The 24,007-nt window shown below is 35.6% G+C and overlaps 1 protein-coding gene across 2 annotated transcripts in view; it reads left to right on the forward strand.

The window, feature by feature from the left end:
- Ptp69D (Protein tyrosine phosphatase 69D) overlaps positions 1–23,186 on the forward strand; it is a 41,460-nt gene extending 18,274 nt beyond the window's left edge. The window contains exons 3-26 of one of the 2 annotated variants that reach the window (XM_089710328.1): positions 779–1,050; positions 1,306–2,048; positions 2,444–2,623; positions 3,034–3,140; positions 3,605–3,749; positions 4,181–4,260; positions 4,594–4,731; positions 5,099–5,386; positions 6,159–6,286; positions 6,723–6,832; positions 7,298–7,422; positions 8,038–8,179; positions 8,885–9,070; positions 10,474–10,685; positions 11,204–11,307; positions 11,727–11,866; positions 13,219–13,410; positions 13,790–13,939; positions 14,406–14,583; positions 15,218–15,333; positions 16,424–16,555; positions 19,523–19,695; positions 20,148–20,283; positions 22,107–23,186. In XM_089710328.1, coding sequence (XP_089566454.1) covers positions 779–1,050; positions 1,306–2,048; positions 2,444–2,623; positions 3,034–3,140; positions 3,605–3,749; positions 4,181–4,260; positions 4,594–4,731; positions 5,099–5,386; positions 6,159–6,286; positions 6,723–6,832; positions 7,298–7,422; positions 8,038–8,179; positions 8,885–9,070; positions 10,474–10,685; positions 11,204–11,307; positions 11,727–11,866; positions 13,219–13,410; positions 13,790–13,939; positions 14,406–14,583; positions 15,218–15,333; positions 16,424–16,555; positions 19,523–19,695; positions 20,148–20,283; positions 22,107–22,178 — 4,249 coding nt within the window. In that variant the 3' untranslated portion in view covers positions 22,179–23,186. The remainder of the gene's footprint in view (positions 1–778; positions 1,051–1,305; positions 2,049–2,443; positions 2,624–3,033; positions 3,141–3,604; positions 3,750–4,180; positions 4,261–4,593; positions 4,732–5,098; positions 5,387–6,158; positions 6,287–6,722; positions 6,833–7,297; positions 7,423–8,037; positions 8,180–8,884; positions 9,071–10,473; positions 10,686–11,203; positions 11,308–11,726; positions 11,867–13,218; positions 13,411–13,789; positions 13,940–14,405; positions 14,584–15,217; positions 15,334–16,423; positions 16,556–19,522; positions 19,696–20,147; positions 20,284–22,106) is intronic. The other variant, XM_089710329.1, reaches the window with a different exon arrangement.
- The last annotated feature ends 821 nt before the right edge of the window (positions 23,187–24,007 follow it).

The raw sequence follows: 24,007 nt of genomic DNA on the forward strand, positions 1-24,007 counted from the left end.
TAACAAAAAGTTCAACTATTGCTAATTGAAACTAAAATAAATAACCTTGCTGAAGATTGCTTTTTTTTCGGTCTACGATACCTAAGTCTATTGTGCGGAATTGTATTAAATTATTTATTTTTTAAAACCTCTATTTAAAGCAATGTGATTTAGACAAATAATTCAATGCTGCCAACTATACAGCACAATTTTAATAAAATTATAAAAAAAATCTATCTATTACTTACGAAGGATGGTCTTATAATTAAGTCGTTATATTTCAGCTTAAAAATTATTTTCGTGTTAAATAATAAATTCCCTTACGTAGGTACATTATCCTTTTCAGTGATATTCAAATTTATTCTCGTTGTTGTGATTCATACATAATATGAAATATTATTCATGAATTTGAATATTCATACTCTATTTTTGTCTTTCACTATGGCATATTCGATAATAATCACGCCTGTAAGAGCGTATACGCACTATGCGGGTAGCCGTCCGGCTGACCGCAAGACCGCATGTACGTAATATTCATTTCTATGCGCACTGTGCGGTCTGCGGTAGCCGCATCGCAGTGCGCATAGAAATGAATATTACGTACATAATTGTGCTTGCGGTCAGCCGGTCGGCTACCCGCAATGCGGCTACCCGCATAGTGCGTATACGCTCTAAAAGTTTAACCGTTACATAATATAAAACCTTCTAGGGAATCGTGTACCTTCTTCCACCACATCAGGCAAGATTGTGGTTAAGCGCTTCCTTATTGACAGTAAAAAACGTTGAATTTTTGTTCCAGAATAAAACAATACATTGAAGAGAGGCTTTTACACAAAAAGGATTTAGATGGCAATCAAAAGAAGTATAAGTTAGTTAACATTACAATCGCAAATACGACAGCAGACGACGACGGGAACTTCACTTGTATTGCCAAACTCGGCGAGAAGAGGTCGGATAAAGTAGTCGTATTAGATCTTAGCTTTCCCGGCAAATTGGTAAGGAATACCCCTGGACCAATCATGCAGAATGTCTCCGATCAGGCTAACGTCACCATGGAATGCGTTTTCGAAGGTGAGTCAGCATAAATTAATCACAACTCTACTAGATAATTATTTCTATTTTCAGAATACGTTTTTTAACAGTCATCGTCAATTAGTCTAATTACAAACCTCGAAAAATGCTATTTTAAACTTTTTCCACTTTTTGAATAAAATAAATCGTCACTGCTCGCAGAATTAAGGATACACAGCATTTTAGGTCAACAATCCACTCAAGTTACTGTTAAAATTTTCAACGTAAAGGAAACGTTTATTTTGTCTTTTTCAGTTTTTAAACCTGGCGAAGTGAAGTGGTGGAAACGGGGTAAAGATGACGAGATAACAGAGCTCACAACGAAACCCCCGAGTAAAATTGGTCTCAAACAAATACAGAGTAACTACGACCTCCATATACGGAGTCCTGAAGATAATGGCACATATGTCTGCCAAATCTTTGATACTGTCACCTCTACTAACATATCTGGAAACGTAGACATAATAGTGTACGCCCCGCCACAAGTTCTCGTTGATACTGTTATACCGATCAGCGCGTCTCAACTATTCCTTAATTGGACAGTTCGATCTTACAACTCGCCGATCAAAACCTACAATCTTATGTATCGGAAACTGCCGTCCACAGACTTCAGTCTGTACACAAGAGAAAAGATCGGAGTTAAGAACATTTCTTTTGTAATGGAAGGTCTGGAAAAGTCTACGAAATACCAGCTCAAGTTAGAAGTGACCACGATGCACGGGCAGAGCAAACCGCATATATACGAGTCGACCGTGCGAACCCTGGATAAAGATCCTATTTTCGTGCCAAATATTGCTATTAATGGCTTCTCTGCTACATCGGTGACGATAGGCTGGGCTCCTCCACCGGAAGATATTGCAGAATTGATACATTATTACCTTCTAGAGGCGAGGAAAATGGATGAAGTGGCACCAAGAAGGGCTTATCACTCCAGGGACAGTCGGAATTTACCCTATATGTTCGATAATCTGGAACCACACAGCACTTATGTATTTCGGGTATGGTATTATTTAATTTAAATCATTATTTCTCAATACATATCATGGATGATTTCTGTTCATAAAGCTTTAGTTATCAATTTTTTACAGTATTTTCACGGTTGTAGTTAATTGTCATACAACATTGCAAATTAAGAATGCGTACTATGGAATTTTACACATGATTTAACTATACATCATCTACTACATACTTCTGCACTGTTTTTTTTATGAATCATTGATAAGTTTGTTTTAGATGTAATAATAGAGTAATATTTTTTATAATTTAACAGTAATATAACATTGATATTTTATGGTAATTAACCATATTTATGTATTCCAATCGTATTTAACACTTTTATTTAGCACTCATCATTACAGATCTAATCATTCCAATATTTTTTTTCATTCACCAGGTATGCGCATGCTCCGACTTCACGAAGCGCTGCGGGAACTGGTCCAGCGAGATGCAAGCTGCGACCCTGGACGGTATCCCGGGAAGGCCGGCCAATGTGAGCGTGCACTGCGCAAGCAGTTGGATAAACCTCACCTGGCAACCGCCCATCAAGCCTAACGCGGAGATCAAGGGATATACGGTCAGTGGTGATAGTGTTGCCATGGTTACCTCTAACGATGTGGCCCTCACGCTGGACGGACCAACGTGTATTGGCCATCCCGATTTGTTTTTTGTCGAAGTTTTTGATGTAAGATTTGGGTTAAATGAAAATGATTGAATCAATGGTTAATTATGTGGTGATAAATGATAATTTGCACTTTTAAAGTTCTCCTGATGAACAGCTTTCAAAAGTGCAACCACCAAAATTAATGAAAAAAAATTCAGGAAATCATTATTTTCTTATTTACGAACAACAAACTAGTTTTCTTATTAAGTTGATGAAATTATTATTAATACGAACCAAGTTATAACTTATCTACCTGTCTAAGATATCTCCGCCCAAAATCTAAATTCTGCAATATTTAATTAAACAATGTTTTAAATTTACAGATGGAATTAACTGGTAATGCCACATACAGAGACAGATATGGTACAATCAAGGAAGCTATGTGGGGACCGCTCACCAAGTTCAAAACTAATGATTCTAGGAGTGTCAGGTAATTTATTTATTAGTAAAGTATATATTTTACTAGTGATATTAATAAAGATAAAAACCAGTATGTTTCGACAGTAGTTTAAAATATTCAAATTAACACCAAATTTGTCGCAATTATTTTTATTATTGCTTATTAGAAAACTCTGCCTCATACTCGCGTAGGTAAAGTTTTGCTTCGGACGGTTTTTACCGTGATTCTGAATTGAATGATAAGCTTCAAACATTTTTTGAGCATTATTCTGAGCCGTTAATTTATTATTATTGTACGTCTGAGTCTGTGCAGTTAGGCGATACATAAAAATAGTTTAATTATCACTTCTGTGGATAAGGTCCCACAAACATTGTACTCTAATATTTAAATTACATTTAATTATAAGGCAGTTTGTCATTGTACAATTTAATAGTTGTAAGATATTATATCTTTGTACAATATTATCGAAGATTTAAATAAATAACTCGCCATAGATTCGAAGACCTGCAACCGAACACGAACTACACGGTGCGTCTCAGCGCAATGACTCGAACCCGGCGCCGTGGGGAGGAAGAAACTAGGTATTGTTCCACTGAACCGGCGCCGCCGGATTCTCCGCCGCGACCACGGTGGAGAAAGGTGAGTTGAGAGAGAGATAGAAGATAAGGAAATATAAGTGGAGATAGTGAGAGAAGAACAGAATTGAGAGAAACGTTTGTTAAGTGTGATAGTGATACAAAGGAAAGATATGGGATATTACGGATTTAAAGCATGGTTTATTGAAAAGATAATTGAGTATTCTTTCGAACAGTTAGTGGAGTTACGGACATGTAAAAATCAATAAATTAGGTTTTATTTATTTTATTCGTGAATTTGGAATAGTCTAAAAGTAGCAATGTGTTCTGCATCGTAAATTCGACTTGTGCGTATAAGTAGGTTTCGATATACACGCCAGAAGGCCTTATATCAATTGGTTAAACGTTTGGATAATTCAGATGTAGAATGATATAAAGTTAATTGAGTATGTCAGTTCTTGTAGCAATTTATGATATTGTTTATTTTTATTGCAGATATTGGAAAATGATAAATACATGTTCACTATGTATCTGCCGAGGATTTCAGAACGGAATGGACCTATCTGCTGTTATAGGTAAGATCTTAATATAATTGTATTTATAACTCGAATATTTTTGAAGTGCCAATATTCTTTATACTTATGTATTCAGTTCCCAGTGTTAGTTGAATTTATTGATTTCGATTTTTAATTCTATGAATTTCCCTGATATTATTATTTATCTAATAAAAGATGTTACTGCAATATAGACTGTATATACTGTAGATCTTAAATAATATAGACTGTATATACTGTAAATAATCACAGATAATACTAAATATGTTTCTATGAAGTATTATATGTTTTATGATTGTTCCCATAAAAATTATGTCACAATTTCTATATTTAAAAGTACTTAATTATTTCCAGAGTCTACTTAGTGAGGCTATTGCCCCATTCGGATTGGACAAACTTGCCCCCAGCTCGAGATATTAGCGTGTTACAATATGAAGAGGCACATGCAGTCCAACCTACACTAGGGGCATATATAACTGATGTGTTTTCCAAGTTAGTTATCATTTTTTTTAATATTGTCCTATAGCTATTTACATTATTTATTTATTTAAGTATTTGTTGTACCATACCATGTAACGTAAAATATATTATGATATAGATTGGATGTAAAGTAAAAATTTACGTAGAGTACACGTTAATACATTGTTGTGATGTTCTCATGAAATTAAATGCTTGACTTACGTTTACAAAAAGAAAGATATATTATATTTACCATTATAAATTGTTAAATTTCTTGTTTGATGATAAAGCAATAATATACAAAGCTAAAGAAATTCACTGTTTAGTTTCTTTTGAAAAAAGAAAAAAAAAATACCTACATTACAATGAAATATCTAATGAAAATGTGTAATACCAACAGCGACAGATTCCCCTCCGACTCCGAAGTGATCCTCGGCGACGGCAAATCGATCTACGACAAAGAGGACCCGGCCCTCACGAACCCATCTTGCAAGCGGTGTCTGCGCAGACCGCGCAAGCCGTTAGACGCGCCCGTGGTGCCCCGTGCGCCCACGACCGCGCCCACGACCACGCCCACGACCACGAGCGCGCCCACGACCAGGGATGAATTGTTTGACGATGAAGTGGACACGACCGCGGATCCCGATGAGGAAAGGCGCGAGAGGCGGTCCTATGTGGAGGTTGATAGGTAACTGCTTTGACACTATTTAGTTCCAAACTAAACTCAAAAAAAAAAGACGGGTTGCACTGGGGGAGTGCCGGCAGAAGTGAAAACTTGATTATTAACGTTGAGCATGTTTGATATTTTGGAATGGTATCCGTCTTACGCTTTTTCGATCAGGTCACGTGTCCTGACGCGAGTTTAAGATTTTATACCCATTACAGAAAAAGTGCTCAACGCCGCTAAAGAAGTTTTCACTTCAAAAATTGTATTGTGGAAACTAGTACAATATTTTTCTCTGTTGGTCGGTAGCGGTCAACTTAATATGTTCAAAGTTCTTTATATTTATTAATATGTACAATGTATATTATGAGATTGTATGTTTCATTTGGTTTACTCAGGCAGCATATTAAAGACAATAAAATTGTATTTTGGATCTCGATCTATGAAATAAATGATTTTTCAAATTAATATTTATATCCAAAATGCAATACTTGCAATATTTGTATAAAAGAAAAATGTCAACTAATCTAAAACTCATACAAAATGTATAATATTGTATTTATTGAAATTGATATTTTTGGTTTTATGACATTCAAATGCTTTATAAATATAAATTTATAAAACTGAAAGAATAGAGTAAATTCGATTGCTCTTTCGGATCAGAGTGACTGAGTTGGTCAGGCATCCGCCCCGGAATGGCGCGAAAGGATGCGGGTTCGAGTCCCGCCTCGTGATCGAATTTTTTTTCTATTCTTTATAAATTTATATATTGTATTTAACATAATTTATTCAACAGGGATTACATGAAAAACCCAATGATGATGGACAAACTCGTGGATGAGGAGCAGGATTGGGAGGAAGTTATAGTTAAAGATGGCCACCTGGACCCTGCGGCTAACTACACGTTATTTGTGGAATTGATACGTAAGTAGATTAAATATAATTATGTTAATATTTAAGTGTTTTTTTTTAGTGAAACTTATTCAGGTGCGTTGAGAGAAAAATTTTAAGGTCGGTCATGGCAATACCATCACGTCATGGAGTAACTCGACGATTTTGGTATCTCTGAATCTTGCCAAGGAAGTTTCCCTTCTGATACATGTGCTCAGCACACACGCTATTTTATATTTTTGTAGTTAGTAAATTCAAGTAAAGTTACTTTTTTGTTATTTTGTTAGTTTAATAGTTAAAAAGTGACAGAGCGAAAAATGACACATTATTTATTTGATATTCCGTCCTGCAATAGTCATAGTTATGGGATAAATACAAAACAAGTCTATTTATCTATATTTTGGAGCATTTTTATTGAAGCATGAAATCTCTGTAAGTAATGGAGGATCTAAATATTGAAAATTTTCAGCTGGCAGTGAACAAGACGAGCCGATTTACAGCGAATACGTAAATGTACTTATGCCGGCCGCAACCCCGCGACCCTCTACGCACAATACGTCGCTCGAAATCGCTTTATTGGTATGTTTTTTAAGAGTTAAATTATTTAAATATCATTTTAGAGAGTTTCAAATTGTACAGTTCATTTTTCTTGCGTTTGTCGCTACATCAGATATCGTGTTTAATAAAATTATACACTAATTAATATAACCAACAATTAAATTATCACTCGCGCTAATACCAAAATGTCACAATAAATGTATCACATATAGTTATTATATTATGTAAGTTGTTTGTTGTGTTCTAACCATGTTTAATTGCAAAAAAAGGATTTGATTGGAATACGGTAATTTCATTAGTTAAATTGATTGATAATTTTTCTATTTAGTTTTTCTTATGAGTATAAATCTGATACACGAGTAGATAATGGCGTGCCATGATTGAGGCCTATGTCCAGCAGTGGACAAACATAGGCTGTTAATGATGATAATGACGAGTAGATAATGCATCAATATATTTATTTTCTAAATAATTGCGTGTGCGCAGGCTACGTGCGCAGTGGCCGGTCTTGTAGTGGCCGTGATGGTGGGCGTGTGCGTCGCGCAGGCGCGGTCTTCGCGCAAACTGCCGCACGCGCATCTTGAGATGAACCCGCTGCAGGCTGCGCTGAGGTATGCACGGATATACATACAGACACACACACACAAAAACATATTTATATTATTTACCATAATACTCGGATAACGCATATCCATTTGTTAGAAGAATACAAATATTAATTTTAGTGCTTTAATTATATATGATCATACATGCACACGCGCGCGCACAATCACTATGTATACCAAAAAATACAATGTAATCCATTTTATTTCAATATAACTAACAAATTACCAACTCTAAGTCACACAATACAATTCCTATAGGTTACATAAAATTATATATTTGTGGCAAATTACAACTTAAAATGTTTAACATAAAAGGTAAAAAATTATTTAACACATTCGCCCACATAAATTTTACAGACGAATCATTTATTATTGATTGATTCTATTCACTAGAAAAATCGCATAACTTTTAGAAGAAATATTTTCAGAACACGGATTCTTCACTGTTTATTTTTAACATTGATAGCACAGAAGATTAACGTCCTTCGAATTCTTTTCAATACTTTAAATACAAAAAGTTGTATGAAAACTTAAGTTCTTTGCAGATTCAGACGATTCGCGATGCTTTGAATTGTTTTTAATACTTTAAATACAAATATTAGTAACTTATGTAACTTGCAGATACGTAGTGGGTCATATAGGGCGGCAGCAGCTCGGTGGTGTGGCTCCACCCGACATGCCGCCAATACCCATAGACCAACTACCAGCGGCATATGCTGAACGACAGGCGGACTCGGATTACGGCTTCCAGAAGGAATTTGAGGTATTTATAGTTGATAATAGGATATATGATGATTTTTTATAGTAAGTTTATTTCATGTGTAAGGGAATTTAAAGTTGTGTAGAGAAAGTTTATCTAATTAATAAGGAATATGTTTTATATAGTAATAATAATATTTGTAAGGGAATCGAATTTTGTATTGAAAATGTTTTCTAAATTAAACCTTTTTATGTGTTAACTGTTTAGGAGTTCAGTTTTGATATAGAATAAGTATTGAAAAACTTTTGATTAGATTTAAAACAGTTTTTGTTTGTTGAAGTAATGTTTATCCAGCTCGAAGGACCATTTTTTGTAAGTTGAGGTTATTTCATATTTTAGTGCAGTTCTCGTTCAATTAGTATATGTGGTTCTATAGTATAGTAATTGTATTAGTTTTCACATCAGTCACTGTACATTTCATTATAGATACTTCAAAGAGTATAAAAAATCCAACGTATCATTCGATTTTCCAAATCATCGTCATTTCAGTTTTTTCTTTATAAAATTGTCTTCTAATGTCTTGTTGAAAATTATTGTATTACCCTTATCTGTTCACTACATCCTTATTCAAAATTAATAATGTTATAATAATTGATGTGCCTTATTTACTGTGTTTCGTTTTTCTGTTCACGACATTATTAAAAATCCATGCCATTTTCGCTCGTCCATTTCACCAAATATTATAATAAGAAACGAAACGCAACCAAGTTGTTGCAGATGCTGCCCGAGTGTTTCCCGGATCGCACGACACACGCGTCAGAAGCCCGGGAAAACCAAGCTAAGAATAGATACCCGGATATCAAGGCGTATGACCAGACCCGGGTCAAACTGAGCCCCATAGACGGAGTCCCGGGAAGCGATTATATCAACGCTAATTACGTTATGGGGTATAAGGTAAGTGTGTTTTTAGGTAATTGTGTGCGAAATTTGGGGAAATTGGAATAAGATGACATAATATTATAAAAAAGGACCAAATTGTATGTAAGATGTTTCGTTCAATTATTTTACTGGGATTTCTTTTGATAAATAACAACATAAATAATAAATATGCAGGGTTTCTTTCTATGATAGAAAAGTGTTAAATTTGTTTATGTAACACCACAGTTTGTATAGCGTTATTGACTGTTCCACAACATTCACTTTAAATAATGTTGTATACGTCCTTGTATATGTATTGTGTGTCTTTTTGTTTTATCCCAAATTAACCACTAAAAGCACTTGTGTGTACAAAAATATTTAATCAAAATTAATTGAATTGATTCATCGATATATTGCTTTAGTAATAATAAAGTAAAACTGCCTGAGTCAAAATAGTATACTGTATGACGGTATTTGTCTCTATATTATAACTTCTTCGCTTTATTTAAATGGTCTAATTCGACATTTCAAAGCAGTTAATTACTGCAAGGCAGAATAATGATGCAATAGGATATTTTTTCTCTGTTAATAACTTCTTCTAGCTCTTAGAAATTAAAGACTTGAATTCGTCTTAAGACGAATAACATCTCAGTCTCCCCGTGACCACGCTCGCTGTAAAGTGTTCGAAACGTCGGGAAAATAATATAATGATTAAATCGCGTTTAAAATCCGTTAAAAAGTCTTTAATTTCTAAATGTATAATACTCGCGTAAAATCAAACACAAGAAAATTCTTATAGCTCTATCAATATAGTCTAATTAGCCACAAATCTAGAGCACGGTGCATGCACTTAGGCGTCAAAATGTTTTGCATTTCCCAAACAACTTGAGCACAACATTTCTAACCCGTGTGATTGTCTCTATGCTTCCTAAGGACCCCTCGGATGTTAATCAGGTACAGCATGACGCTTCTTATGTGTTATTTTATTTGTGTTCCGCACGAGGGGGTAGTTTTGAAAGTGTTTAGACTTTGTGTCTTACTATAGACTTCATAAATATAGGATATGTGTCACTTCTCTAGATATACATAGTTATAGAGCGAAATACATCTCTGTTTATTGTCAACTAAAATTATTTAGTATATTTTTCTTTTCTTTCGCATATTTATTGGAAGTAAGATTAGTTATTATAAAGTGTGACAATTGTGACGTAATTGACCTAATTAGGCATTATAACTAAGTTAAATTCTGCTTTTCAATATCATATACGTAGCTAATCATAAAATCACGCATTTATTTAGTTTGTTAAATATATCTCCGGTGAAAAGAATAAAATTTTGTTAAATTTCACGTTTTAGGCATATCTCATGTGAAATATATCCATTGCTTTTTATCAATAATCGAAAAATCGTATATTTACCTCATAAAAAACCCCATCCAGGAGCGCAAAAAGTTCATCTGCGCGCAAGGCCCCACAGACACCACGGTAAACGACTTCTGGCGAATGATCTGGGAACATGGCCTCGAGCTGATCGTGATGCTGACCAACCTCGAGGAGTACAGCAAGGTGAAGTGCAGCAAGTACTGGCCGGATGAGGTCCGGGGGACCAGGGCCTTTGGGGCAATTACAGTGCATCATGTTTCGGAGAAACGGTGAGTAAAAACTTAATTTTATATATGGTTCTCTTATGATATATGATATAATGTGATAGCTGTTTGTCATAAATTTCGCATCTTTTTTTTGTCTTGAGTATAGTTTAAATATTGCAAAAGTGTTAATTCGGTTGTGGAAAAATAGCTTTTTAGCTCCACTTATTGTGTGATAGCTGTTTGTCATACCATTTCGAACTCTATGTCAGTCGCTTTAAGTTTTTTTTTTCGCGATGAATTTTAGGATAATATTGTCCATGTGCCCATCTTATTATACTGTCACCTTCCATAAATTTTGAAACTCTGCATCATTCGTTTTCAGTTTTATTTTCGTAGCAAAATTACTTTAAGTTAATTCTCAAAGGCTCTAATCTAATTATACCGTAACAATTTCAAGCATATCCATTTAAAAAAAATTGTTGTGACGTTTTATAAAATTGAATTTTTGTATTTTTCTCTATTTTCTTGAAGAATATTGTATTATTAAATTGCTTGCTAACATAGATAATCTATTTTCAAAGGTATTCTGATTACATCGTGCGGGAGTTGAGAATATCGAAGCAACCGTTAAATTCAGATGGGCAGCCAATTGTGGAAAACAATGGAGTCGCTAAACGGAATGGAGGTAATGAAATACTGAACATTTTATTTTTAATCTGTGTAATTCAATACAGAATTTTAATGAAAGCAATAGAATTCAAATTTTGAGTCCAAATTGACGACTTCAATTTTTTATAATTTTTACAATTACTTAAAAAAAAATTGTCAATAGCATTATAGGATAGAATCGAATAATAATTATTATAAATTATGTTTTTTCTTAAATAAAAATGTCTTCGTAATTTTATTTATTTTATCATACCAGCCCCCCTAGTCAAGTGGCTTTCTGTTAGCGTAGCGTTCAATAGAATAGACTACGAATGTATGAGATTGACGTAAGCTGTAGATAATTATCTCGCATTGCCAAAATTTAAAAAGTAGTTAAATTATAACTAGTTTCCCAGAAGTAAGACTAGTATAAAAATAACCCATAATTTTTCCCAGATTGTGGTGGGGGTGAAGTGAGTGCACCCACATCACCGCAAACCAAGGGTGAGAGCCGACTGGTGAAGCAGTACCACTTCCTAATGTGGAAGGACTTCGCTGCGCCTGAGCATCCGCACTCGATACTCAAGTTTATTAAGGTACAGTCATGGACGTATAAAAAAAGACGGACGGTATATCGCCTAAATATTGAGTGAAGCCTAGTAATGGCGGTGAAACATCCATGCGTGTGTGCCATGTTGCCATGGCAACAGCTGTGTTGATGACAATGGCGGCTGTATTTTTTTCTATAAATTTTGCCGTAATAATTTTGTCATTAAAACATAAAAGAAATAACTTGCTTCCCTGTGGAATGTAATCCCTTGTGTTTTGTTATTTAAAATTGTACTGTTGCGACACCATTTAACCACGCAAGACGGCATTTTAAATATTTTTTGTGAAACAGTGACGCAGTTAATCAGTCGGTAGTTCACGACGTAATGGCGGCCGACTAGCTTACTATGGTGAGAGTGTGTGCGTGTTTATTGTCTTTACGCGATCGCTAGCTTACTATGGTGGCTTCACGTTGTTTGTTCGTAATACGGCGTCCGTCTTTTTTTATACGTCCATGGGTACAGTATTCACTTAATATAAGGGGATTTTATAAACGTAACAACACTCTTACCATAAAAGTTATAGCTGTCAAGAACATAAATAAATAGCGTATGGTACGCTAGTAGTGCGAATATCACATGTGTCAAGTGTAATAAAATTACACCTAATAAGGTAGGGCGCAAAAAAATATTTCAGTCAATATATTATGACAGTGACGCTTATTATATTATGAGATGTCAAGAAATTCTTTTTACAAATAATAATAGAAAATATGGAAAACAAGTAAAATGCATTTTCTTACTAAAGCTTGAAATAGTTGATAGAAACTGCTAGAATTTGAAAATCTTATTCTGATAGATGTATCCTACTTTTAAATTGAAAATAAAAAACAAATTTTTGGTGGCACAAATGGTATCCTAGTTGACCGCGCGTGACGGGCGTGGTCGAGCTGGTCTTTCTAAGCTATTGTGATTAAATAAAGTGGTATCTGCGTCATGAGCTACAGTAGTAGTAATAGTAAGCACTCTATGCTTTTGTTATCGTTTTTTTATGTGGTCACCACCACATAAAAAAACGATTCGTACGTACTTTGGTGATTTTAAGAAATGTATTTTTTTATTTTAATTAGGGCCGATTTTTCAATCCTCGGTTAAAATTTATCCGTCCAATAAAGTATTACAAGAACTGATTCAAATGTCACCTATACCTACACTATCAAATACGGATAAATAAAATACATTTTTGAAATGGTAGTTTAATACGTTATTCGATTAATAAGTTTTAAACAAGGATTGAAAAATTAGCCCTTAATGTATTTAATTATCCTGAGTATAGCATGTGAATGAAGCATGTATTGCGGCGTCTTTCTCGGCTATTACAATTAAATGTTTGTATACAGCGTGTTAACGAGGCCTGGTCATGTGGCGTGTGCCGCTCGGTGGTGGTGCACTGCTCGGCGGGCGTGGGGCGCACGGGCACGCTGGTGGCGCTGGACTGGCTGCTCGAGCAGCTGCGCGACGCGGCCGCCGTCGCCGTGTTCGCGTGCGTCGCCGAGCTGCGCGCGCAGCGCAACTTCCTCGTGCAGTCGCTGGTGAGTGTGACGTCATTGCGATAATAGATAGAAAGCATAACTGAGCCGAGATGAGGTGTATGTGTGCGTCTGTGTACGCGTGTGAGTGCGTGACGTCACTGAGTCACGTGAGTAAGTGCAGAAGGGTGAGTGCGTGTGGGTACGCAATGCGGACGTGTTTGCGTGCGTGCGTGTGTGCGACCAACTCCGCTAGATAAATATGTTAGCTGTTAGATAGTTGAGATGTTATTTGTGGAAATAAAGTAGATAAATAATTGGTTATTGGAAAGAAGCTTAAATTAATTGAAATGATGTTCAACTATTTGATCCACTATAGATGATATGAAAAATTAAAATCAAAAATTCTCCATTAGTAAATATAACTTCAATATGTTCACAGAAACAATACGTGTTCGTGTACCGTGCGCTAGTGGAGTACGCGCATTTCGGAGATACAGAGATACCGGCGTCCAAACTGAAGAGCACCATCGATAGACTGCGTAGCACGCCCGAGGGGAGTGATAAGAGCTTAATGGAGATGGAGTTTGAGGTCAGTGAACTTAATTACAGCAGATAAGAGATAAATATAGGTGATAATTTTGTTGTTTCAAAGAAGCAGATTTAATTATATAAATAATAAAAGTGTGTATTGATAGCCACGTGGCCGCCAGTCTGGTGTGGGCATCATTGTTCAAATTATTCGTTATTTTTGCGTTTATAAACTTTATAAGTTTACATATCAACGAGAACTTTGTGTGTGCTATTAATTTATTTATTTAACACTTTATTATACATAATATATTTAATAAATTGAAAGGAAGATAACAAATGTCATACAGCTAGATATGTATAATGCTATTTAATTATTTCATTAATTGTATGTACTTTACAATATAAATGGCCAAAGGTGCTGTTTGTAGTTAAATCTATTTTGTCAATTTAATTCATATAAAAATATTTTTTCTTTTATCTGTACATTTTTTTAATCATTGTATTAATTATCTCCTCCCCCACAGAAGCTGATCTCCCCCCCACTATCGGAAGCGGGCAAGTCGTGCGCAGCCGGGGGCGGCGACGAAGTGCGCGCGCGCAACCGCTCGCCGGACCGCCTGCCGTACGACCGCAACCGTGTTATACTCGCACCGCTGCCCAACAGGGACTACTCGACGTACATCAATGCGTCATTTATTGAGGGTACTTGGAAAAAAAATTGGTTGTTTGTAAAGTAGGTTTACGATCGAGATGTTTACGTGATAACGTCTTATTGGTGGCAGCGCTCGAGATGAGACGGGAGATCGGTCCGTCTCTCTCTCGTTATACCTGCGATCGCGCTCGTGAGGTTTTGGTGTGACACAAGTTTCTGAACATGTCACCCGACTAAAACGATTTTAAAAACGTTATCACGTCAATAAATAAAAAATAAACAAGTCTTCAAAACACACGTGTCAAAAGTGAAACTTCTTTGGCAAGGTTTAAACATGCCAAAATCATCGCCTTACTCCATGACGTGACGTGGCAAAAAACACAGACTATAAGTTACATAAAATTTGTAGTTGGAAAATTTAATACTATAAGTAAAACTTTGACACAGTATTAATTGTTTCTTTAAAAACAAATGAACTTAAGTCACTCTAATATACTTTCATCAAAATCAAGTTTGTAAAAAAAATCCAAATAATTCACACTTTCTTACCCACAGTAGAAAAAATTAATTCAATAAGATTGCATCTTCAACATGATCTCGTGTTCAATATCTTTATTAAGTGACATTTATACTAGTAAAGATTTATAGTAATATTTCTCAGCTTACTAATTAATATTTGCCCAGGATACGACAACTCGGAAGGCTTCATCATCACGCAGGACCCTCTACCGAACACTATCATGGACTTCTGGCGAATGGTTTCTGAACATAACGTGTCTACCATTGTTATGCTTAGTGAGGTAATGTCACTGTTATATTATGTCATTTTCCATAATTTAAATAGGTTAAAAATATGTGTGTGATACTGGATCGTGTGTATGTATAGGTTGCTGCTGGATCGTATTTTTTTTTATTTGCAACACAAACACATAAAACAACAATATAGGTACAATACTTATTTAACTTAAAATCTTAATGACTAATTGTTATTGCAATAACATGTGTTGACTACTAGACTATAAATTACAATCGCTTACACATAAACAAAGAGTTGTCAATATACTTATTAATAAATAATAGGTAATTTAAAAAGGGGAATGGTATAAAAACTACAAGAGACAAATTTGTAATCTATTGAAGGACTTGCGACGGTATAGTAAGGTTATCAAATAGGGATTTCCGAAATCTAATATGTGTGTACTGTGTATGTATAGTTAAGACTGGATCGTGTGTTTACTGCGTTGTATCTAATTTCCATGTTAATTATCTTGTAACTAGCTGTTCCCCGCGGTTTCACCCGCGTGGCTCCGCCCCTGTTGGTCTTAGCGTGATGATATAATAGCCTATAGCCTTCCTCGATAGCTATCTAACACCGAAATAATTTTTCAAATCGGTTCAGTAGTTCCTGAGATTAGCGCGTTCAAACAAACAAACTCTTCAGCTTTATAATATTAGTATAGATAGGGCGGATACCTAATCTTTCTGACTTTTCTAGTACTCATACCTCAGTTGGTCTTTTAGAGTGTTTTGATCCCCATGAGAAACTGGATCGATTGGCATCAAAAATTTTTTTTTTGAAAACTGCCGATTTCCTTGCTGACCGTACATTTTTTCAAAAATCTGTGAATGCAGATTAAAATTTCTCAAGAATTTAAGGATAGTCTCCTTAGAACGTTTTCATGTAGCTACAACGGTTAAGGTACCTGCCCTTCATGCCCCATCTTAACCTTCCACCCTGTATAATAATTGTTTGTTACACATTGCATTGTTGTTTTTTTTTTTTTTCTGTATTTCTGTATTGTTAATATTTGTATTGTTTTTTATCTATGTGTGTTGGATTAAATGTATTTTCTTTCTTCTTTCTTTCTTTCTAATAAATAAATTGTACAGTTGGGCGAAGGCAAGTGCCCGCGCTACTGGGACGACGGCACGGTGCAGTACGAGCACATTGCGGTCGAGTACGAGGAGAGCGAGTCGTGCCCCTACTACACGCGGCGGCACTTCACCGTCACCAACAGCAAGGTACAATTAATATCTATACAGGGTGTAATCGTTAAGTGTGCACAGGCGATTTTTCCGTAAGTATTACAGATAACAAAAAACTTTAAACTGATATCAAAAGTACTTTAACCTAATGAGTAAAATGGCGGTAATAAAATTTTAAAAATAAATCGAGAAATATCAAAAAAAATATCTTTAAACCCTCCCATACATTAAGTATGAAATATGAATATCCCATATACATTTAATATGAAAGATTTTAGCTTTCTTTTTTTGGTTTTCTGCTTTAATTACTTCGCAAATTTGAAGTGACATTTTCCACGTTTTTCCGGACATTTTCACGTATTTTCCGGGAATTTTCCGGACATTTCCGGGAATCGAAAATCCCCGGGAAATGCTCGGAAAATGCCTGGGAAATTCCCGGAAAATAACCGAAAACTTTGCGTACTTTGATACTTTCATACATTCCAATATTAAAAGACCTCGAGAGATGTGGAAGAACATTAAAAGTCAAGTTCAGCTAACATCAAGAAAAGATGGCCTACTATCACCTCATTTAAGTGACCCTGATAAGATAAACGCACACTTCCTTAATATTCCCGGGATTAACCAATTATCTTTATCTACTCTCTCATTCTACGAGTTTCACCGTTACAGTGATAGCACTTTTGAACTACGGACTGTCAATGAGACAACGGTACTGAAGGCGATAAACGAATTAAAATCCCAAGCGGTTGGTATTGACGGCATCTCCCTTGACATGCTTCTCCTCACAATTTCAAAAACATTGCCCATACTAACACACATCGTTAATACATCGATCCGTACTAACATCTTTCCTGATCTATGGCGCCATGCCATAGTATGCCCAATCCCAAAGAAAGAAAACCCGGATGATTTCAAAGATCTACGCCCCATCAGTATACTTCCCTGCATGTCCAAAGTCCTAGAAAAAATTGTACACAACCAGCTCATGGAGTTCTTGGAGTCAAATAACATCTTTCCTGACCGACAATCTGGTTTCCGCAAATATAGAAGCACTTCAACTGCATTGATGGACGTTGTTGATGACATTTTGGGAGCACAAGATAGAGGAATGGCTACGGTTCTTTTGCTTCTCGATTACACTCGCGCATTTGATACTATAAATACCGATTTATTGTTGTCGAAACTAGCTTACTATGGTTTAAGTACAAATGCTGTGAAATGGTTTAACAGTTACCTCAGTGGTAGAACTCAAAAGGTTTCGGTTGCAAAGGAAGATGGTAGCAAACGTTTTTCGGACTGCAAAAGTATCTCGAGGGGAGTTCCCCAGGGATCAATATTGGGACCTCTATTATTTATCCTGTACAGTGCCGATGTAGTGTCACGCATAAAACATTGCATGGCTGGAAAATGCGTGAAAATGTCCGGAAAATGCGTGGAAATTTCCGGAAAAACCGTGGAAAATGGCTGGAAAATGCGTGAAAATGTCCGGGAGAAGCGTGGAATATGCTCGGAAAATCCCCGGAAAATGCCTGGGAAATTCCCGGAAAATAACCGGAAAATGTCTCGAAAATATCCGGAAAATGCGTGGAAAAACCGTGGAAAATGCCTGGAAAATCCCTGGAAAATGCCAGGGAAATGTCCGGAAAATGTCTGGAAAATATCCGGAAAATCCCCGGGAATGCTCGGAAAATCCCCTGAAAATGCCTGGGAAATTCCCGGAAAATAACAGCAATATGCCTGGGAAATGCTCTGAAATGTCTGGAAAATATCCGGAAAATGCGTGGAAATTTCCGGAAAGACCGTGGAAAATCCCTGGAAAATCCCTGGTAAATATCCGGAAAATGCGTGAAAATGTCCGGAAAATATCCGGCAAATGCGTGAAAATGTCCGGAAAATGCGTGAAAATGTCCGGAAAATATCCGGAAAATGCCTGGAAATCCCCGGAAAATGCCTGAGAAATGTCCGGAAAATGTCTGGGAAATGCGTGGAAAATCCCCGGAAAATTTGCGAAGTAATTAAAGCAGAAAACCAAAAAAGAAAAAAAGCTAAAATCTTTCATATTAAATGTATATGGGATATTCATATTTCATACTTAATGTATGGGAGGGTTTAAGATATTTTTTTTTATATTACTCGATTTATTTTTAAAAATTTACTACCGCCATTTTACTCATTAGGTTAAGTACTTTCGATATCAGTTTAAAGTTTTTTGTTATCTGTAATACTTACGGAAGAATCGCCTGTGCACACTTAACGATTACACCCTGTATATATAAAATTCAAAGGTGACTGATATAGTTATCTATCAACGCACAGCTCAAACCACTGAACGTATCGGGCTGGAATTTGGCATGCAGGTAGATTTAGGACGTAGGCATCCGCTAAGAAAAGATTTCCCGAAAGTCTTGCGGGAACGGGGAAAAACGGGGATGCACGTACAAAGTCGTGGGCGGAAGCTAGTTTATCAATATTTTTAAGCTATTGCATAGCTTCTATCGCGGGCCTTGAGCGCGGGGACCGAATCCAGAAATTGCGTAACGAAAAAACCTCACGTTCCCCACTCCGACGGGCGCGGAGGTGTGGCTTGAAGGCATGCAATAGCTTTACCGCGGCAGTCCCCGAGTGCCACACGTCTTTTTTTTTATTTATTCATGGAACACAACAATAAATGCACATTACGTTATATATAGGAAGACATTATCTATTTAATTGTATCTAATGTATTAATCAAATAAAGGAGAACAATAAATAACTGGACTCATAATCAAACTAAAAATTGTCCGATGCGAAACTCTACCCTTGCTTCTATTAGGCAGATTTTTCTAATAAGCGATTTTTAACATAACACACATGTGTCGATACGCAATACAATAAGTCAATAATATAACGCTACTCGGTCATGTTTTACGACATTTTGATAGATGATAATTAAGTATATTGAGTTGTTTAATGTTTGTAGTACGTTAATATATAATTAAAAAATATGTTTTGTATCTCCAGAGCGGCGAGTGGTGTTCCGTCCGGCAGCTCCAATACCACGGCTGGCCGACAGCCGCGGGCCACGTGCCCGAGGTGACACGTGGGCTGTGTGAGCTGGCTGAACTGGCGGCGCCCTGCCCGTCGCCCGCCGCGCCCCCGACGGCGCCCTCGCGCCCCGTGCTCGTGCACTGCCAGTGAGTGACAATACACTAGTTGTTTTCGTTCGTGTGCTGTCATTGTTATAACCCATTGAGCCTCGAACGGCCCGATCGGTCTAGGACACAATGGATTTTCTATTGTGTCTGTGATTCCGGGGGCTGAGTTATTAAACTCAAATGTTTCTTAGTGAACTTGAAGTGCTTATGATAAAAAATACATAATGGAATGGTTACTTTGCTATATATTTCAAACTATAGGGTCGATGTTGTAATGATGCTGTAACTAACTTCTTAACGGTTTGGGAAAATTCTTTAACCAGTAGATAACTCAATTATTGTTTATTTACGCAGACTTTTTCTTTGTCCACCCGCAATATGTCGATTATTTCTTTCTATACCTATTATATTAATGAATAGCAAAATATGTATTGTAAATGCCATTGCCATGTGATAAAGTGCCCAAAATTCAAGTGTATGTTCTCACACAGGTTGGGAACGGAACGGTCGGCATTGTTCGTTGCACTATGCGTGCTCACATGGCAACTGCGGCTTGAACGACGCGTTGATGTTAGTTGCGTGGCGCGGAAACTGCGCGCACAGCGGGCGCACACTATTGACACCGTGGTGAGTTTACACACACACACACACATATTCAAACATGTATTTAAAAAAGAGCATGTTGGCCTAGCACACATGTCAGAAGTGAAACTTCTTTGGCAAGTTTTTTTTTTATTGGGAATAAGGAAGCGCTTGATCACATGATGGAACGCGCTTCCCTAGAAGATACGTGTTCATTCTACGCTTAAAGATACCAAAATCGTCGCCTTAGTCCATGACGTGACGGTATTGCCGTGACGCGACTCTCAACGCGCTTAAAAAGTTTCACTTGAAAACCACCAATCCTTCTCACTTTTAAAGTATCTATACAGGGTGTAATCGTTAAGTGTGCACAAGCGATTATTCCGTAACTATTGCAGATATCAAAAAACTTTAAACTGATATCGAAAGTACTTAACCTAATGAGTAAAATGGCCATAATAAATTTTTAAAAATAAAACGAGAAATAACCAAAAATGTTACATTAAACGCTCCCATACAATTTATTTCCCATACATTTTGTATTCATAGTAGATTTTCGAAGTGACGTCCTTATTGTGCAATACAATTAGGAGGTCTATTTACAGTTTCTAAATGAACTTCCCTCCAAATTTGCGAAGTAATTAAAGCAGAAAACCAAAAAAACAAAAAAAAAAGCTAAAATCTTTCATATTAAATGTATAGGTTGATCCAAAAGTAATGATAATTGGGTATTTCCTGTGCACATAAAAATATAAAATAAATGTTTTATGCTTGCTCATGTAATCACTAAGTTATCACAAAAAAATTATATCTACAGGCCACGTTTCCAAGTATTAACATTAATTTTAATGTGAACAGTGCGAGCCAGAATGTTTCCCGACGAAAAGAAGAAACAACGATTCGACATTTAGAGGGTGAATTTCTAAATTTTTAATGAGATCAGGATAATTTTTTGTCACGATTTGTGACCATGGGCGTTACCTGGGTTCACCATGTTTATGCTGAAACCAAGAAACAATCAATGGCCTGGATGCGAGCTTCCAAAGTGACGGTGAAGATTTTCAAAGTGAAAATTAGTGGGATAGATTAAAGCCGTAGTTTTTTGGGACGCTGAAGAAATGTGGAATATTTTAAGAAGGTAGCCACTACTACACAGGGCTCTTACTACACAGACCAAATTAAAAGATTGCGGGTAGGTTAGTAAGAAAAAGAGACATGGCAAACTTCGGTCTTGAATGTTGGTACACCAAGACAACGCACCAGATCACAAAGCGTCAGTTGCGATGGCTGCCAATCAAAAATCGGCATTGAAAATGCTTGAACACCCACCCTGTTTGTAAGATCTAGCTCCTAGTTAATTTTAAGACGACAGCGAAGTGATGGCCGATTTTGAGGGGTTTTTGTAGATGAAGTCAAAGTTTTTTTTTTTCTAAGTTAAGGAAAAAAAATATCGAAGTATATTATCTAGTTAGAAGACTATCTAGAGAAATACATAATTATTTTAACTGTAATGACCTTGTTTAATATTGATTATCATTACTTTTGGATCAACCCATGTACATGGGATATTCATATCTCATACTAAATGTATGGGAGGGTTTAAAGTTAATTTTTTAGATATTTCTCGTATTATTTTTAAAAAATTATTATGGCCATTTTACTCATTAGGTTAAGTACTTTCGATATCAGTTTAAAGTTTTTTGATATCTGTAATAGTTACGGAATAATCGCCTGTGCACACTTAACGATTACACCCTGTATAACATTGAACATGTGTCAATAAGCATCTTTTTCATACTTTAATACGATACAATAATTTAGTATCAATTTCCCTAAAAACATACACTTATATTGTTTTCTTGTTTCAGCTGCAATACGAATTCCTCCACCGAGCCATACTGAACTACGCGGAGTTACACAATCTGCTCGACGACAGCTAAACACCATAAACTTGTTGAGGTTTAATGATAACACGTCCATAAGTTTACTGGCAAGTTTCTGTGTCACTATTTAAACGATTATTCTGAAAAATCACAAAAAATCTAACATTGATATATCATTTTTAAGTTCAAACAAGACAATAACTTCATGTTGACATTGTTACACTAACACTTAATGACAAAATGACACCTTAATTAGTGTCAAAGTGTATAATTTCTTAATAGTTACACTTACGGAAGAAGATCAGAAGAATAATCACGAAAAAAGTGTTTAAAGTAAATCGTAACACACCAAGATAATTATTAAATGTTAACTAATACTGCGGTGTTTATTATGAAAGGGGCTTCATAGAATTTTAATAAACATATTGTGTGTTTAGGGTACCAAAAGTATGAATAAATATTTAAGGGGTTTATAATCAAGTATTTCATATTTTATATGGATTTTAAATAGGTGACACAGCAACTTCACAGTGAATATGGCGACCAGTGCGAAGTTCGTGCAAAAACAACTAGAATATTCTATTGAACAATTTGTACTGACTGTTTTGGACTTTCCACTCACTGACGAGAAATTATTTTGGTACACGTGTATCTAAGGAATAAACGTTAAAAATAAAATGTAACCCGTGTCAGAAAAGGATAGAAATATAAAACGACCGCCTCGCTTGCACTTTCGATTATTCCTAAACTTCGGGTATTGTCAGTGGGTAGTTAAAAATTAATAAATTATTTAATATTTGTATGCACCAATATAGCTGAGATTTACGTACGTTTAGTACAATTAACAAAAATAATACTTAGGTGCTTTTTTTAATTCCATTTTTTAGCAGTTTCCCGAATGTAGCGTAGATCTGACTTTTTGTTATGTTTTTTATGTTTAGTTTCTATATGATGTAAGGCTTCGCCTGTTGACGCTTTGTGTTCGGCTTAACGAGCAAATTATGATTATTTATATTGGTAGCACGTGGGGTGTAGTGGCAATTATAATTTATAGTGAAATTTATATATAGAAAAAGTCATATACGTAAAGAATATATATGACTTTTAGGCGAATACAATTTTTAGGCAAATGTTTGACTTGTATCTGTTATTTAGAATTGTTCATATGAACCTTATTTCTTGGTAAATACGTTTACAAGTTTGAACTTTTGTTTATACCATGATAACTTTATAAAATTCTATAAATTAGATATTTATAAAATTATAATTTCCACTAATAATCCCTAGTGTAAACTGCCAATCGTAACAATGTCCAAAGAGAAAAAAATATTGTATTTATTTTTGGTAACGTAGCGGCCATACATAGCATTTTTTTTTTGTTTGTTTTCAATCGAAATCGTGTTAGGGTTTATAAAACCTAAGGCCAAAAGTCTACCCCAAGCACAAATGGCGCGTGCGTACTGAAAAACATTTGTAAATAGGCAACAATCGAAATAATTTTATATCAAATGTAATCTTAAAATAGTTGACGTGAATCAATACATAATAAGTGACTATGAGAGCTATTAAAAACATATTTGGATGTAATATCAATACATTTTTGCATTGTAAATAACCATGAAACAACTAAAGTATGCACGACGCCGGAAGTTTTCGATGAATTTTACATTTTTAGTTTAGTCGTGGTCGGATTTCGTGAACGCACACTGAATTCAGTTGACTCAGTCTACTTGACGAATTTCAATCTAACCACGTAAAAGAGGACACATCTTGTAACAAAATCAATTGATTATTACAATAAGTAAATACAGTAAGTATTTTTCTTTATCACAAAACATAAAAGTATAAAAAATGACGTGTCGATTTTTTAATGGTATCTTCCTGTC

The sequence above is a fragment of the Colias philodice genome, chromosome 24, assembly GCF_061535455.1.
Source record: "Colias philodice isolate Cphi_HAF_F1 chromosome 24, ilColPhil1 Martin Lab GWU primary, whole genome shotgun sequence".
NCBI lineage: Eukaryota > Metazoa > Arthropoda > Insecta > Lepidoptera > Pieridae > Colias > Colias philodice.